The 16,527-nt window shown below is 33.6% G+C and overlaps 1 protein-coding gene across 1 annotated transcript in view; it reads left to right on the forward strand.

Moving 5' to 3' along the window:
• The window catches only part of LOC132757949 (multidrug resistance-associated protein 1-like), a 31,728-nt gene extending 15,434 nt beyond the window's left edge, over positions 1-16,294 (forward strand). The window contains exons 15-30 of the mRNA XM_060749449.1: positions 344-520; positions 1,054-1,221; positions 2,064-2,253; positions 2,841-2,931; positions 3,571-3,715; positions 4,483-4,629; positions 5,817-5,907; positions 6,748-7,058; positions 8,104-8,303; positions 8,511-8,637; positions 10,995-11,096; positions 12,319-12,462; positions 13,578-13,736; positions 14,383-14,549; positions 15,327-15,521; positions 16,034-16,294. Of these exons, the coding sequence (XP_060605432.1) occupies positions 344-520; positions 1,054-1,221; positions 2,064-2,253; positions 2,841-2,931; positions 3,571-3,715; positions 4,483-4,629; positions 5,817-5,907; positions 6,748-7,058; positions 8,104-8,303; positions 8,511-8,637; positions 10,995-11,096; positions 12,319-12,462; positions 13,578-13,736; positions 14,383-14,549; positions 15,327-15,521; positions 16,034-16,145 (2,526 nt within the window). The 3' untranslated portion in view covers positions 16,146-16,294. The remainder of the gene's footprint in view (positions 1-343; positions 521-1,053; positions 1,222-2,063; positions 2,254-2,840; positions 2,932-3,570; positions 3,716-4,482; positions 4,630-5,816; positions 5,908-6,747; positions 7,059-8,103; positions 8,304-8,510; positions 8,638-10,994; positions 11,097-12,318; positions 12,463-13,577; positions 13,737-14,382; positions 14,550-15,326; positions 15,522-16,033) is intronic.
• The last annotated feature ends 233 nt before the right edge of the window (positions 16,295-16,527 follow it).

The following is a 16,527-nucleotide window of genomic DNA, read 5'->3' on the forward strand; positions in this document are numbered from 1 at the left end:
AACAGAAGATTGGCTAATACTGGGAACACCTGTTTTAAATACATTATGACTGTGTAGTCTTTTGATTAAATTATTTTCTTCATTATCAGCCATCCATCACTAAATTATTTTTTTCATTATCAGCCAACCAGCACTGACCCCCACCCATATCATCATCATAGCCCTAGGGCGTCTTTTTTGAAGTACAAAGTGGTGAGAATTAATCTCCCATTCATTTCCATGGAGTCTTAGCCAAAGAGATGAAAGTTGCCAGAAAATGTTCTAATTTTAGGAATGTTTATAATTTAGGGTTACCAGTCTTCTTTTATTCTTAGACTGTTTAATGAAGTTTAATAAATTGTAGGGAAGTACAGCATACGTTCCACAACAAGCCTGGATACAGAATGCTACTGTAAAAGACAATATTATATTTGGCCAGCAGGTAGAAAGTAAGAAATACAAGAAAATTATAGATGCTTGTGCTCTCAAAAGTGACCTTGACATTCTTCAAGGTGGGGATATGACAGAAATAGGAGAAAAGGTGAGAATTGATTTGAAATACGGAAGTAAAAAATATAATTTACAAACCATGGTAATAAATGAAGATGGATGAAACTAAGCCTTTTAACATTGGGTATTTGTTGCCTTGTAGTAATTCCTAATGCCTTATTTTGGAGTAATTGCCCTTTCTTTATTTTTACAATTTGAGCATTGTCTGGGACATAACACTGAAACTACAAGAGATATCAACAAGAAACAACTTCTCTGTGTCCAAAACCTATCCGGGGACCATCACCTGGTTCAACAAGCTCTTGTTCAGAATGTCTATACCTTAACACCAACCAAGTTTTTATATCTTTTGCCAAAATTTCTCTATAATCTCAAAAAATCTTCATGAGGTTAAGTTGCCAAATTAAGTGTTTGTGTGTCTTTTAAGTGTCAAAAATGACCTTGCCCCCAGGTGGTCAAAGGTCTTGCTTATATGTACATTGTAAAAAGTTTTAAAAAAATCAAATGATATATACATTTTGTCAGAAACAAAATTGAATATATTTGTTATGAATTATTTTATAGGGTATTAATCTGAGTGGAGGACAGAAACAGAGGATTAGTCTGGCTAGGGCGGTGTATTTTGATAGTGATATTTACCTTCTAGATGATCCACTCAGTGCCGTAGATTCTCATGTCGGTAAACATATATTTGATGAAGTCATTGGTAAACAAGGATTGCTGAAACAAAAGGTAAGATAAGGAAAGTATTTCCTGCATATCAGACAGGATTGTCTACTGTTTACACCAGTTCTAGAAAAACCTGTCATACATCTCCATGTAAAACTAGTTTTTCTTGACCTCATTCCCATGTTATTTTTAATGAATGAATTGCTTTCTTAGGATGACTTCATTGTCCAGTTATGAATGAAGTTGTAAATTCATACGCTACTATAAGATAAATGTACTAAATTGAAATAAAACTTTTTGTATTTTTTTTTGTGTAATATTTATCATTATTTGTAATATGCAAGAAAAAGAATCAAACACTGGCTGTGGTCACAGACAGGAATATTAATAGTCAACTGGTAATTTACTGTTTAGTGGAAATACAGCAGAACCTAATTACCACTATAAACAGTTACCCTTGAGCAAGAAATACTGGTCCATACCGGCAGCCGGTGTAAGGTCCTTTACAAGCTGCTTAAGGTATTCCATGATTTCTATCAATTTATAACTGCTAGAAATTCTTTTACATCAAATCTATATATAAAGCCTACCAACAAGATTTTTCTGTTGAACAATTTGTTATTTAGGAAATAGATATCAACTTCGTGTGCATTGTTGTAGAATAATGCATGGTTGGAGTTCAAATGCATAGGAATATTATCATGCAGGTCAGTAGACCTGAGTGATTAATTATAAAGCATTTGAATGATAAACTGTGCATTAATAAACTATAATGAAAGAAAAATTAATGTCTATTTTCATTCTAATATGCTAATTACATGTATATAAAAGAGAATGGATAGAAATATGCTGAACTACATTGAGCATTTGAGTATCCCACATTTGTTGTGTTGTTTTTTTTTCAGACAAGAGTACTGGTGACTCATGGTATCCATTGGTTACCAAAGGTTGATATGATCTTTGTGATTTCTAACGGTGTGATATCTGAGCTGGGCTCGTATGATGAATTGCTGAGTCATGATGGGGCTTTTGCCAAGTTTTTAAGGACATATTTGATAGAGCATGAAGAAGAAGTTGAGGAAGAAGATGAAGAAGGTAAGTAGGTCAAAGGTCAAATTGTTACATTATGAAGGTCTAACATTAATGTAGGTAGTATGTTTTTTATAAAAAACTAATCTTGAGTTCTGTAAAAAAAAATTCATTTTCTGTATGTACTATCAGGTATTTGTCAAAAGTTTTACTATCTGAGCAGTGTTGCCATGTATGTCATATTTGGTGAACTCCAGAGTTTCCCACTTTTACTGTAGTGTTTTTAATAAATTACAATAGTATTGATTTACATGAAATACAATACTAAAGTTTGTCACTTTTCATGATTTGGGTTAGTATTTGTAGAATATATATGTGTGTATATATATAAAATGTAAAGAAAAATTACTTAAAGAAAATAACCCACACAAATATATCTTGATATATGAACTTAAAATGTTGGTTTTACTTAAAAGCCTTTTTCTTCACCAAAATTAAAATTATTGAAGTATTGAATTATGTTTAATAGAAGAACTACAAATCCAACTTGTTGCTTTAATATATTTTTTTTGAAAAATAATTTTGAGTTAAAATTTGTGTTAGTATCATGTTTTTATAGATGTCTATTTATAGTAGCATTTATCTTTTTATAGCACAGAATATAAAGAAAGTTATACTGCAGCGTCTTGTATCAATACAGTCTGATAGTGATGCCGAAAATTTGGAAAACATTTTGGTAAAAAGGTAAAACAAAAAATGTTGGTGCAGCTAAGGTTTGCTTTTGCTTACAGTTTGGAGCCAAGCTAGTCTATGCATGTGTTGTCTGTACAATAAAAGACTGTTTGATACTGAAAACAGTTGAAATAACAAGAAAATAGTTCTAAATTCATTGATTATAGCTTATCTGTAACACAACTTAGAGGTGTTAAGTTTATTACCTTTTATATATATTGATATCAGAATAACAAGTTAGCTAAGAATATGATTCCAGTATTCTTTATTAAGAGCTTAATTACAGTTTATGTTTTGAAAGCTGTTAGAGGGTGACAGCGTTAAGTTAGTTTTTGTATTGATTTTAATTCAAGCTGAAATTTATGCTCATTAAGTTGGGTTTTTTTTATTCCCAATCGATTTTAAATTTCATCATATGGGAAAGCCAGTCAGTTATGTTTCTTAATGATGGCGGTTTTACATGGATGCAAGACTGCACCTTAAATATTTCATGGAGAAGACATTAAGAATGTTCCTGCATCTGTTAAAGCTTAAACATCTCCAATAGACACTGATTTTAGACCTAACAGTACAAAACACAAATGAAAAATGTTCTATAAAATGCAGTCAATTGTCTTTGGGAGCAGGAAAACTGTGATATTTTTGTTTCAGATCAGCGAGAATTTCAGAGTCGGAGAAAGGTCACAAAGATGACCATTCAAAGTCGTACAAGGGTCAAGTGTCAGTGATGTCTGATAAAGAAAGTGTAACAGATAATTCTAAACTTATTGAAGAGGAGGAATTAGAAGTTGGCAATGTAAGTTTTAAAATGAGTTGGCTTTTAGCCTTTTACCCTGCTAAATTTGTGTGATGAACTTGTCTTGATTGAATATTAGAGCAGTCCATTATTAAATTAAGGGATTTTTATTTCTAAAAGTTAATTCTAAAATGCCTCATGCCTCGTGATTCGGTCACAATACACAAAGAAGAACAAAAACGGTGTTAAATTGCCAATAAACAATATTATATAAAAAAATTGCCAACTTAGTTTTATTGAGTCTGTTCATGAGAAATAATGTAATGTGCAACATGTTTCAAGCCCCTCTAGCATGATTATGTTAAGTTTAATTTCTGGTGTTCAAGCAGTTATGTCTAATATTCTGTCAGGTTTATTTATCAGGTTGTAAGAAAACAAATATTGTGTCAGGTTTATATGCCTTAGTACACAAGCAATTTTCTGGAATGCCAGCCCGCATAGCTCAATGGGTTAGAGTGCGAGACTTGTAATCTCAACATTGTTGGGAATCAATTCCTGGGCTGAACAACTACAATTACTAATCAGTCTTTTAGGTGTGACTTTAAATTGAGGTCCCCTGTATGAATGCTTAACCACATGGCATGCTAAAGAACTAGCAGAAGCTTCTGGAATTGGGACATCTTTCTGTATCTGATCTTGCACTATCATCCAAAATTCTAAAATGACTAATACCTTTCTGGAGGACTTGCCCATATGGGCAACCGGTAGCAAGTATAAATAAACTCAAATACACACACACATCTTGAGTATACCATATTTTATTTCAGGTAAATGTTTCAGTTTTCATGTCATATGCTAAAGCAGTGGGTTACAAGTCATGTCTAGCAGTTGTCATATTGTATGGTATATACCAGGCACTTTCTGTATGGTCTAGTGTTTGGCTCACAGATTGGACGTCTGATGATAAATTACAGGTATGTTTTTATTTATGAGCCGAATCATGACAAAACTAACTAGTGCGTTTGCGACCAGCATGGATCCAGACAAGCCTGTGCATCTGCGCAGTCTGATCAGGATCCATGCTGTTCGCTATCAGTTTAGTTTCTCTACTTGTAATAGAGTTGGTGAGGGAACAGCATGGATCCTGATCAGACTGCGCGGATGCGCAGGCTGGTCTGGATCCATGCTGGTTGCAAACGCACTATGTTGGTTTTGTGGTGACGCAGCTCATATATTTTCCCTTACCACTTAAGGTTAGGATCATACACATAGAGGATATTGAATGAGTGTAGGTTCATACTGAATTTATTGAACACCTTGAATAAAATTAGAGGCAAGCATGATATGATTTTATTCAACAAGTTCAATAAATTTAGTATTGAACCAACACAAATATGATATTCTCTTTATCACATACCAAAAATAAAGACTGTTTAAAGTGCAAAAGAATAATTTTTCATCAACACATATATTGTGTAATGCTATTATTTAGTGCGTATTTACACACTGTTTGTATAATGCAAATAACGTTGCGTCTATATACTTTGTAATACCTTTTTTTTTTTTAATAGCATAATCGGCTCGCTACTTGATAAAATATGCTTATTAAAGGTTGTTGATGATACTCATGTGCCAATAGGTGAATGAAATCGTCTTCATTATGAGTGAAATTTTAAGGTTTAGTTTATACGTTTGATTTTAGGGTTTGGAATAGATCTTGTTGATAGGGCATTAAAAGACATCTCTCATTGTTCTGAACACATATTGATCAAAATTAATATTTTAACATTTTAATGTTTTATCTCTAAAGTGCATATTTAATGTACGCTCAACTGTCAAAATGTACCCTTGCCTTTTAAGAATTAATCCATATTTTAAACCTGTTTACTTGTGAGAAGTGAACCAACACAAATTTGATAGTGTCTTAATCACATATCCAAAATAAAGACTGTTTTAAAGCGAAAAGAATCATTTTTCATTGTGTACTTCTAAATAAAACAATACATTTTTAAATTGAAACAGGAGTTGGCTTCTATATTCAAGCTTTCATTAAAACTGTTAAAGAACATTGATTGTAATTTTGTTCAAGTTATATTGTAATACATATTGATATAACAAAAAACAAATATTATCTAATATTTGGTCATTTGTTGATTTTCAGAATTTGACATACTGGCCAGCTAACAGTACAGAAAGAAGACACAAGAATGATTATTACCTGGGTATATATGGAGCATTTGGTGTAGGTCAAGGTCAGTCATTTTCTTCTTTTACAAACTTCTGTTTATAGCTGCCATATTTAAAACAGTGTTTATTATATCTTTTGTTTGTAATATTCTGCAACAATTTGCTGTTTTGCAAACAGGGTGAAATGGAGCACTAAAGATGGCCTTGATATCTAGTCTTTAAAGAAGGATTATTGTATATACAGTCAACATTGTATAAAGAGACCACTCAAGGGACTTCCAAAAGTGGTCTCTTAATAAGGTTGTCTCTCAATAGAATTTGGAAAATAGATACTTTAACACTTAATTTCTTATATTTGGGACGATATTTAGTGGACGCTGGCTGTGATATAAAAACGTCATTTCGCAAGTACAATGCTGACTGTATTTGTTAGACTATAAGGTGATTTAATGTAGCCAGAAAGTGTTACCATTGGACCTTGTACATTCACTAAGTAAAACAATCAAGAATGGGATGTTTATATAATATATTACAGTATGTAAGTATAAGGGATAATACCTGTTAGAAAAAAAGAAAGAAAAGTTGCCAGCCTTAACTGTTGAAGTTATACTTCAACACTCCCCGCCCCCCACATTATATCAGGTATGAGTCAAATCAACACCTTTCAGTAAACTAGCTCATTAGCTACATCACATCAACGTAATGATAAGAAGTGTTTCCATGTGCTTTATAAACCTTGATTACAATGAAAACTTTGCCATTTAGTTCATTTATAGCAATAGAACACATAAACTATGCAAGTTTTATTTTCGACCGTTTTGTCATATGCAAACATTTTGATGTAAAGTGTGCATACATAGTGTATATATATATATATGCATATATCTAAATATTATTGATTTCAGCCCTGCTTGTTATTTCGTATGCCCTGGTTCAAGCTATTCGTTGTGTGCGAGCTTCTAAAATACTTCATGAAAACATGCTCACCAACGTGTTACGAGGACCCATGTGGTTTTTTGACACAACGCCAGTTGGACGTATAGTGAACCGATTTTCTCAGGACATAGAAGCCATAGATTCAACATTACCGCACATGTTTGTTGAAGTGTTGTACAGTTTTTACCTGGTGTTTAGTATATTGATCATCATATCGTACAGTACACCAATTTTCCTGAGTGTCATTATACCAGTTGGAGTAGTTTATATCATGTTACAGGTAAGATATTTGACAAGTAATGTATGATTAACAGTGGTCACTGTAGTCCAATATATAAGATGTTATGTGCTTGTTATAATTAGTTTATGTAGTTTATTATGATCAAGCCCGAAGTAAAAATATCTGGAAAGCAACGTCACTTGTAGGACTTCCCTAACCTGGTGGTTTATTGACATGCCTGTAATGTTTGGTGTTAATGTGCATAAAAGGAAACCACAAAGGTACTGTTACTCTTTGTAAATTTTAACAAGCAAATGAAGAACAAATTATCACATTAGCCAGTTTAACTCCCGTAATACTAGGGGATAGAAAGAATGTGCTTCTTTATCATGAGTCATAACTTTACTGTGTAAGATTTACAAAAAAAAACACAGCAAATGTCATATGGTGGCAGAAAAATATGTGTTAACATTATTTCTGTATTAAGTAATGTAAAAAAAACTTTCAAGTTACAGATAATATTTGAAATATTTATTTAAGGCAACAGCTTCAATATTTAGTATGGTAATCTTTTTGAGTTCTAGCAGCAAAAAGATATCATATTTCTACCAATATAGAGCCATGGATCTATGCTGTCTGACCAGATAATACTGGAGTTTGATTAATCCAGTATTTTAATGATGAAATCCTTTTGAAAAAAAGGGGAAGGGGGGATAGTTCCAAATGGTAAGCTGGGCAAACCAGTGTGAGGGGATATAAAGGTTATATAGAGATTTTACTGATTTTGCTGAATGGTCTTGTCCATCATCTGTTTGAAGACAGTTCAATATGTTTAGAGACTGTACAGTATATTTGGAGACTGTCCAATATGTTTGGAGACTCTCCAATATGTTTGGAGACAGGACAGTCCAATATGTTTGGAGACAGTCCAATATGTTTGGAGATAGTCCAATATGTTTGGAGACAGTCAAATACAAAGTTTTAGGGAAAATTAAATCAAAATATTTAAGTTCTGTCAGCCAGTATGGATTATCAGTCTGATTCTATACAACAGTTTAGGCTCCAGTATTGAGAGTGTTAAAATGAAAAGAATTTCACATTTCAGAGATTTTATATACCTACATCACGTCAGTTAAAGAGACTTGAATCCAAGACAAGATCTCCAATCTACAATAATTTTAGTGAGAGTTTGACGGGTGCTAGTGTTATACGAGCCTTCAAGGTGCAGGATAGGTTTATACAAGAGTCAGAACATAGAGTAGATTACAACCAGGAATATTCATTTGCCAGTAATACTGTTAACAGGTATAATGATCTATTTAAGCAAATTAATTGATTTGTATTTATCACCTATCCAAAATAAAAAGTTTTTACAGTAAAAATGAATCACTTTTTCATTGACGCTAACATTTAGCGCATCTTTACATGGTTTTAAGCCCTAATAACCTTTTAGTCTTGGATAGTCCCTCTAGCTGAGGATACATTTATAACTGTTTTGTTTTATTGTTGCAGATGGCTAGGTTTTCGACTGGAAGAAATGGGAGCAGTTATTGTGTTGGCAGCCTCCATGTTTTCTGTTTTAGAGAGAAATAACATTAATGGGGCACTAGTAGGACTTTCTGTCTCCTACGCTTTACAGGTGAATACACTTACAATATTTATTTATCTTTAACCTTTACCCTGCTGAAGGCAAAAGTGATAAAAGTCTTTGCCACCAGTATAGACTGACCAGGCTCTCTACTGTTTGCTGACAAACTTCAAATTCTCACCTTGATATACCTAAAATCAATAATGGACTGTTCCAAAATGGAAATTGGATAAGTCCATTTAAGAAATTCAGCATGTTGTGGTTAATATAAGGTCTGGAGATATCCCCAACATGCTGTTGTTTTTTGTCCATTTAAGTTATTAAAATATTCCTTACTCTACCATAATTATTGACGGCAAAGAATTAATGGCAACATTATTGAAGCTTCAGTGGAATTTTACTGTATAATTTTTGTTTTTCTAAGGACAGCAGGGTTTTACGGGACGCAGAATTTTGCGTCCCTATATCCATAAATTTTGACATGTACGCATATAAGTTATCCACTTGCGTCCAAGTGTACGCACAAAAAATAATCCTAGACAATAGATATTATTGTTTCTGGCCCGACATGATTTTATCTCTTTCTTCTCAAAGCTCACAAAATTCCATTTAAATCTAATACAGCGAGCAGAAAATGCTTGCATTGTTTATTTCGGAAGTTAACATAATTGAAATCTACTGCGCATGCTCTTTGCAAGTGCCCGCTGCAGAAACTGATGACGTTTATCGTGCAAGCTACAGTAACTGATGACGTTTACCGTAAAATCTATTTTAGGTAGCTGTTTTTGGTTTTTCTGTTGCTATATTTAGACGGACTATTTATAACAAGCAATTAATATTGGTTAGCGTATCCAATGTCGATGCGAATGTATTTTGTACATGAACGGCGATAATAAAAAAGGCAGTGCTTTTTGCAAACTTATTTTCATAGTGTTATAGAAATTAAGTCACTGGGTATGTTATTATCGTTGGTGTTATAAATATAATGGTTTCGGCGAACTTAACTTTTGACTGGGACATCAAGTATGCCCCAGCTTATGAGGAGGTGCAAAAGCGGTTTCGTCAGCCTTTTGTTATATGATATTTTTAAAAACGCAACATATTTAGCTGACTGGTCTGTAAAGTTATATATTGTGTGTTTACTAGTTCAGCTAAAATATTTACAAATAGATCAGTACAAATTTTCAGTCTGTTGGTGTAATCACCTTATCAATAACAAAATATGCTACTAAAACTTGACATTCCAGCCACTCAAAGACTTATAAGCCTTGGAAATAGCACAAAGGGCTACTATAGGGCTATAAAAAACCTAGTGATAAAAGATATTGAAATCATATACTTCTAATTATGAAAACAGTACAATTTACATGCATATCTCTTACAGGGTAAATAAATGATTTTAAGCAAAATAGAGTGGTCTTCATAGTCTTTTATATAGTGAAAATAATTTTGGACCCCTAAAATTCAGGCCTGGACCACTACTTTTCTAGGCTGTGCATCCACTGGACCCCTAAAATTTCAAAGAGATGTAAAACCCTGGGACAGTATTGTCATTTTTATGTAGATTACATAAGATAGTGCCTTGTGACCATTATAGATAACAGAAAATTTGTGACATTTGTATCTGCCTGCTTAGCTTAAGACAGGCAACATAGCATTTGTACTCAAGGAGTTTTATCCTTGGTTGAGAAAAAATGTCTTTCTGACAATTGATTTCGAAAGTGGAGTCTAATGGTCATTTGTCTGTCACCGCTAATTGAAAAATCATGAGAATAAGTAGTCGGTCAATTATTAATTAGTGGTTTGTTACCCAGGCATGCTTGTTAGGTAGACAGACAGCCTAGATCAAAACAAATTTGTATAATGACTTGTATTCATATAGATAACTGAAAATATTTCCCTTCTTTACTTTGGTTACAGAGAAGTTTTAATTTCTGTTCTGTTCTTAGCAGAAAAGAAATTTTCTTAAAATCCCTTACCCAGCGCGAACCTAAATTAAAGTTATTAGACTTTGCCACCATTACAGAGCCAGGCCAGCCTGTACACCTGTACAACCTAACCAGGCTCTTAACTGTTGGTTTACAATAAAATTCTCATTGTAATATAACCAAAACTGATTTAAGAAATGGAAGCTGGGCAAGTTCATTTGAGAAATTCAGCAGAAAGGGTTGGTTTAAACATATTTATTTAAGCTTGATTGCAACTAATATACCAATCACCTTCAAGTCCACTTCCTTGAACCAACCAGTACTTGTGTCATATGAAGAAACATGGTGGTGACCAGATTAGGGCTCAAACCAATGATCCCTGGGTTGAAAGTCAGACACCTTAACAACTTGGCCACCGCTGCCCTACTAAATGGTTAATTTTAGATATGCCATGGAAAACTTGGCTTATTATTATTGTAGATAACAGAGAATCTGAACTGGTTGGTGAGAATGGTGAGTGAGTTTGAGACTAACATTGTCAGTGTAGAGAGAGTCGGACAGTATACAACAAATCCTACAGAGGTAAGAGTTCCTCTAGTTCATATTCTAACTATAAAAGGCTAAGAACATATACAGGTTTGACCGCAAAACTGCTGTAAGGCCTTTATTTCTTAAAAGTTACTGCAGTTTTGCAATCAACCCTTTATATCCAGGGCAATTGCAACTGTCTTTTAATGGATGTATAAAGCATTTGGTTTATTGACCCTGGGGTTTGTCAGCAGATGTCATTTACTAGTCATGTAACAAAATGATTAACAAATATGTGTCCACTGCTGTTTTGATGACATATATACGGACAAGTTGGCTCCTACTAGTTGGATCAAGTTTGTATTGTTACAGTCCAAAACATTTTAAGATAATTGCTCGTCAGTGTATCAGTACAAAAATCTAGAAAATGAGGTAATCTCTTGACAGCACTGAAAACAACAAAAATATATGAAAATTGCAGAGTGAGTCTGTTTATGAATGCTTTTATACAAGCAGGTCATTTATAAAAGGCCTTTAACTCTAGAACGGATCTTGACAGAACTAATATCTTGTTTTGAAATTAAAGTTTTGCATGCAACATCAGACTTCAGAAAAAGCTGATGGTATCCACTTGAACATTATACATGTCTTTAGGATCATTATTGGAGGTCAATTTCGAAGGCCCCTAACTCTGGCATGGATTTTGAATTAATTATGGTTATTTGTGAACATACACAATTCTTTGAAGACTTATTCATAAGTATATGTATGTCAAGGATATTTTTGGATGAAATCTTCCTCATTACAAATTATAACTTTATCAGGGCTCTGATGTTTTACTTTAAACAAAGAATAGTTGAGCACACTGTCCTTCTGATGTAAGCTGAAGACTTCCTAGAAAATTATGCTGGGGCCAAAGTTGCCTTTGGAAATTAATGTAGCTAACATCGTGTTTCCAACTCATTATTGCCTTGGGTTTGAAAACAAACAGTTGTGGGTAATTCTATCTATATGAGGAAGCTGTTCACTATATTGTAGCTTTTAAAATAGTCTATAATTCTACCTGGTCCGGTCACCTGCCCATGGTTTAAACAGTGTATTAAGGAACATCAGGGTTTCTGTCTTTTCCAGTAAAGCTGGGAAGGTTCAGAATGTACAATTGCCATTGTCGGTTGTGTTCTTCACTCATACAGATTTGCTTATATATTAAAACAATTCTTTTATTATCATTAATGTATATGAATATACAAATAACCTATGAATGTATTATTTACAGGCAGCTTTACATACAAGTGAACCACCGAGGAAGGAGTGGCCAGACAGAGGTCATGTACAACTAGAGTCATATTCTACACGATATCGAGAAGGTTTGAGCCTTGTGCTGAAAAACATCAACATTAATATAAATCCAGGAGAAAAGGTTTATCTGTTTATTACATAAAGTTGTCAATGTTTGGTATTTATGATATATAATGGTGCAATCAGGAGATATTTTCTGAATATTAATACTTTGTATACTAGTTTATTATAAAGCAATATTACCAGAAGTTCCTTCAGAACAAGATTAACAATAGTTTCATATTTAAGTTGTAATATTTATATAAATATGGAATAGGAAGAGAGATAACTCTGCAAGGCATATTTGAAATCCTTGCAGTATGAACTTTGGAGTTGCCTCCCTTCCACTATGTTACTTTTAATTCAAAATAAAATGGCTATACACAAACAACTTTTATCTTATTGAACTATTTAATATGTTGTTATTTATGGATGAGACTTTAATAAAGATATTAACATATATAGTTTATTATGACAGGATGTCAACTTACAGGTCCAACACCCTCCTTTATCTGACTCATCATGCTTTGAATTTTAAACTGTGTCTTGTTACTGTGAGAGTTTTTGACTAGAAATTAAAATGCTAAGAAATTTTCAAACAATAAAATCTAATCAGACTGGTAAAGAAGGTTATGGTTCTGTGACCACTAGAGTGTTTACATGTGTCACGGTTCAGAACTGTTCACTATTTAGGGGAGATGATGTGTAAGCGGCCGGATAGCTCAGTCGGTAGAGCCGCGGTACGGTATTCCGAGGGTCCCGGGTTCGAGTCCCGGTCAGGCTTCACATTTTTCTCACCCTGTGACATTTGGCGCCCAACGGGGGACCGTGACTGATATAGCTCAGAGTTTAATTTACATTGCTCTGTAACTCTGTGAAATTCGAGGACGAATTTCAATATAGCAGGGGAGTATGTCACGGTTCAGAACTGTTCACTATTTAGGGGAGATGATGTGTAAGCTGCCGGATAGCTCAGTCGGTAGAGCCGCGGTACGGTATTCCGAGGGTCCCGGGTTCGAGTCCCGGTCAGGCTGCACATTTTTCTCACCCTGTGACACATGCTAAATATTGACGGACAACGGACATTCACATTCATAGAGTAAAATCAAGTGTCATTCATTTGAAACATAATTTATGCATTTAGATCTGAGTACATTGTATTTTAATATAAATGTCTTTGTGAAATTTATGATTTAGGTTGGAATTGTGGGACGTACTGGTGCTGGAAAATCTTCACTGACATTATCGTTGTTTAGGTTGATAGAGGCCTCAAGTGGGAGAATATTGGTAGATGGACAGGATGTCAGCCATCTTGGATTGTATGATTTGAGATCAAGACTTACCATTTTACCACAGGTAGCTAAAAATATTCATTGTTGGGGTTTTTTCCTGGATTTTGTGCCTTTCCCTATATAAGAAAATGCTTCACTGAAAGGCAGGTATTCACAATTATAAGGTGGCTAATACTGACTATTTTATTAAGAAGAAACAACGAAATAAAAAGGTAATAGTTATCTCTGATAACAGAAGATAATCATTTTTGTATTAAAGGGACTCAACTGAGGGTTTTTTCACATGACAGGACTGGAAATATATTTCCGAGAGTTGTTTACCATTTGATGAAAGTCTGGACTTATAACTTGGGTGCAAAATTTCAGATTATTCCCTCATACTGTTTTGCAGAATCCTCTTTCTTATTGTGCAAAAGACCAGAAATGAAAAGCATCGTGCACAATGTTTTTTACTCAGATCGGGCTAACAATCACACAAAAAAATTGATTTTGAATTGAATTCTGAGCATATTTCTTCATTATCTTTTGTGTATTTTTTTTCATTTTAATTCTAAGAAATTCATAGTGGAGCTCCATTAATTCAAATGTTTTTTTTGTTTTTGTACATATTTAAATGATATTGTCATGCCATATTTTTGTACAAATATAAACCATTCAGTTATCATTGTTGCCTAAATTGCATTAAAAACAAAAAAAAATTCTACTTCAAGGAACCAGTCTTGTTCTCTGGGAGCTTGCGGATGAATCTTGATCCTCTAGGTGAGCATGATGACTCAGCAATTTGGACTACCCTGGAGCATGCACATCTAAAACCTTTTGTAGATGGCTTACCTACAAAACTTGAATACGAGGTTGGAGAAGGAGGACAGAACCTTAGGTACATTTTTTGTGTTTCATTGAACATGATATCTTTTCAGGTGCCACTGACATTATACAAAATATGTTTTTTAGTTTCAGTACAAAACTATTGCAGTTTTAATGTAAAGAAATGCATTCTGAAAACATTTGTAATTAAATGATTGATGTGGCACAATAGAAATCTAAAAATTATATTTTTGTTGTAAATAATTATGCTCCCTTTTGAAGAGGTGGGGTATAATTTGCTTTGCACATGTCGGTCAGTTGGTGCCCCCGGTCTGACCATCTGTAGACAAACAGTTTCTGATCAATTAATTTTGAAGGCCTTGCCCTAGGAACATCAAACTTGGTCATGTCCAGTAGATTAATCTATTGTTTTTGGGGTTTATAGGTTAAAGGTCAAGGTCACAATGACCTTTTATATCAAAACAGGTTCCAACCAAAAACTCAACAACCTTTGGGCCCTTAACCCTTAAACTGTACAGGTGCATTGGTCTTGGCAAGTAGATGACTGATTTTTGGGTTGCAGGGTGAAAGGTCAAGGTCACATTTACCTTGACTGTCATAACGATTTTTGACTTTGAACTTGTATGCCAAAACAGTTTTCATGCAACACTGCATTTAACTTCCCACATGTTGACGAAGGGAGCATGCATGTTTTACAAAATCTTTTGTTCTTTATTTATTCTTATCATTTGTTAAACATTTATTAACTTCATTATAATATTATTATGAGGGGGAGGGGGGGGTGTTACTATTTTATTATATCATGGAACTTTTTTGCTGTCATTTACAGTGTTGGTCAGAGACAGTTGATGTGTTTAGCAAGAAGTTTGTTACGAAAAAGTAAAATACTTGTGTTAGACGAAGCTACGGCTGCTGTCGATTTAGAGACGGATGCTCTTATACAGAACACAATAAACACAGAATTTACAGACTGCACTGTTCTCACAATAGCTCATAGGTTGAACACTGTTATTGATTATGATAGGTATGTACACATGTATTGGGTATCAAACTATCAAATGGCTTTCTGAAATATAATCTGGATAAAGTTCTTAGTACTTTGATTTCAAATTTGTACGAAAATATGCTTAACATGTGTGTGCAAAGTCAATAGAAATGTGATTTGCACAATTTGCCATCTGCTTGAAGACAACATTTTGTAAAGGTATATCTGTTATAGAAAAACCACAAAGATAGGCAATGTCATGTAATGTCAATATTTATATAATAACTTTTGTTTATTAATAAACATATTTATTTAAGCTTGATTGCAAAACGAGTTCTTGCAATTATTATAAATCACTTTTGAGTCTGTGTCCTTGAACCAAGCAGTACTGGTGTCATATGAAGAAACATTGTCAAGTCCCAAGTAATGCTTGAACTTATGATTCCTGGGTTGAGGACAGAGACCTAAACCATGAGGCCATCACTCTCCCTTTTATAAAAACATTCAATATGTTCTGTAACAAATGTTCATTATACTATACATATTTTCAGAATTTTGGTGCTAGGCGATGGTGAACTCCAAGAATTTGACTCGCCACAAACACTCTTACAAAACACATCATCAGCATTTTATGCCATGGCGAAAGATGCCGGACTTGTTTGAGAAATTTCTTTGTAATTTATCCAGAATGATCTCTACAGTGACATGGTTATTTTTTTTTTGCTATCAAGTGGAGTTCATTTGAGTAATGAGTTTCAAAAGATTGACTTTTAACATGGTGTTTTACCAATTTATTGATAATGAAAAGCTTTCAGAATAAAATATAATAGCTGCCTCAATTATAAAAAGACTGCCCCATACTTTTTAAATATTGATGTAACTTGTACATTCCAATATTTATAGAAAAGTTTGTAGGTCACATGGTTTATTGATTATTTTTGCATAGTAAAATATAAAATTTAACACAATTATGATAAAGTGAAAACTTAAATACCAATATTGACTTTTAGTTTTGAGCTCAGATTTACACTAAACAGGGCATAAT

This window comes from Ruditapes philippinarum, unplaced genomic scaffold (assembly GCF_026571515.1).
Source record: "Ruditapes philippinarum isolate M1 unplaced genomic scaffold, ASM2657151v2 ctg1549_1_1_1_1, whole genome shotgun sequence".
Lineage (NCBI taxonomy): Eukaryota > Metazoa > Mollusca > Bivalvia > Venerida > Veneridae > Ruditapes > Ruditapes philippinarum.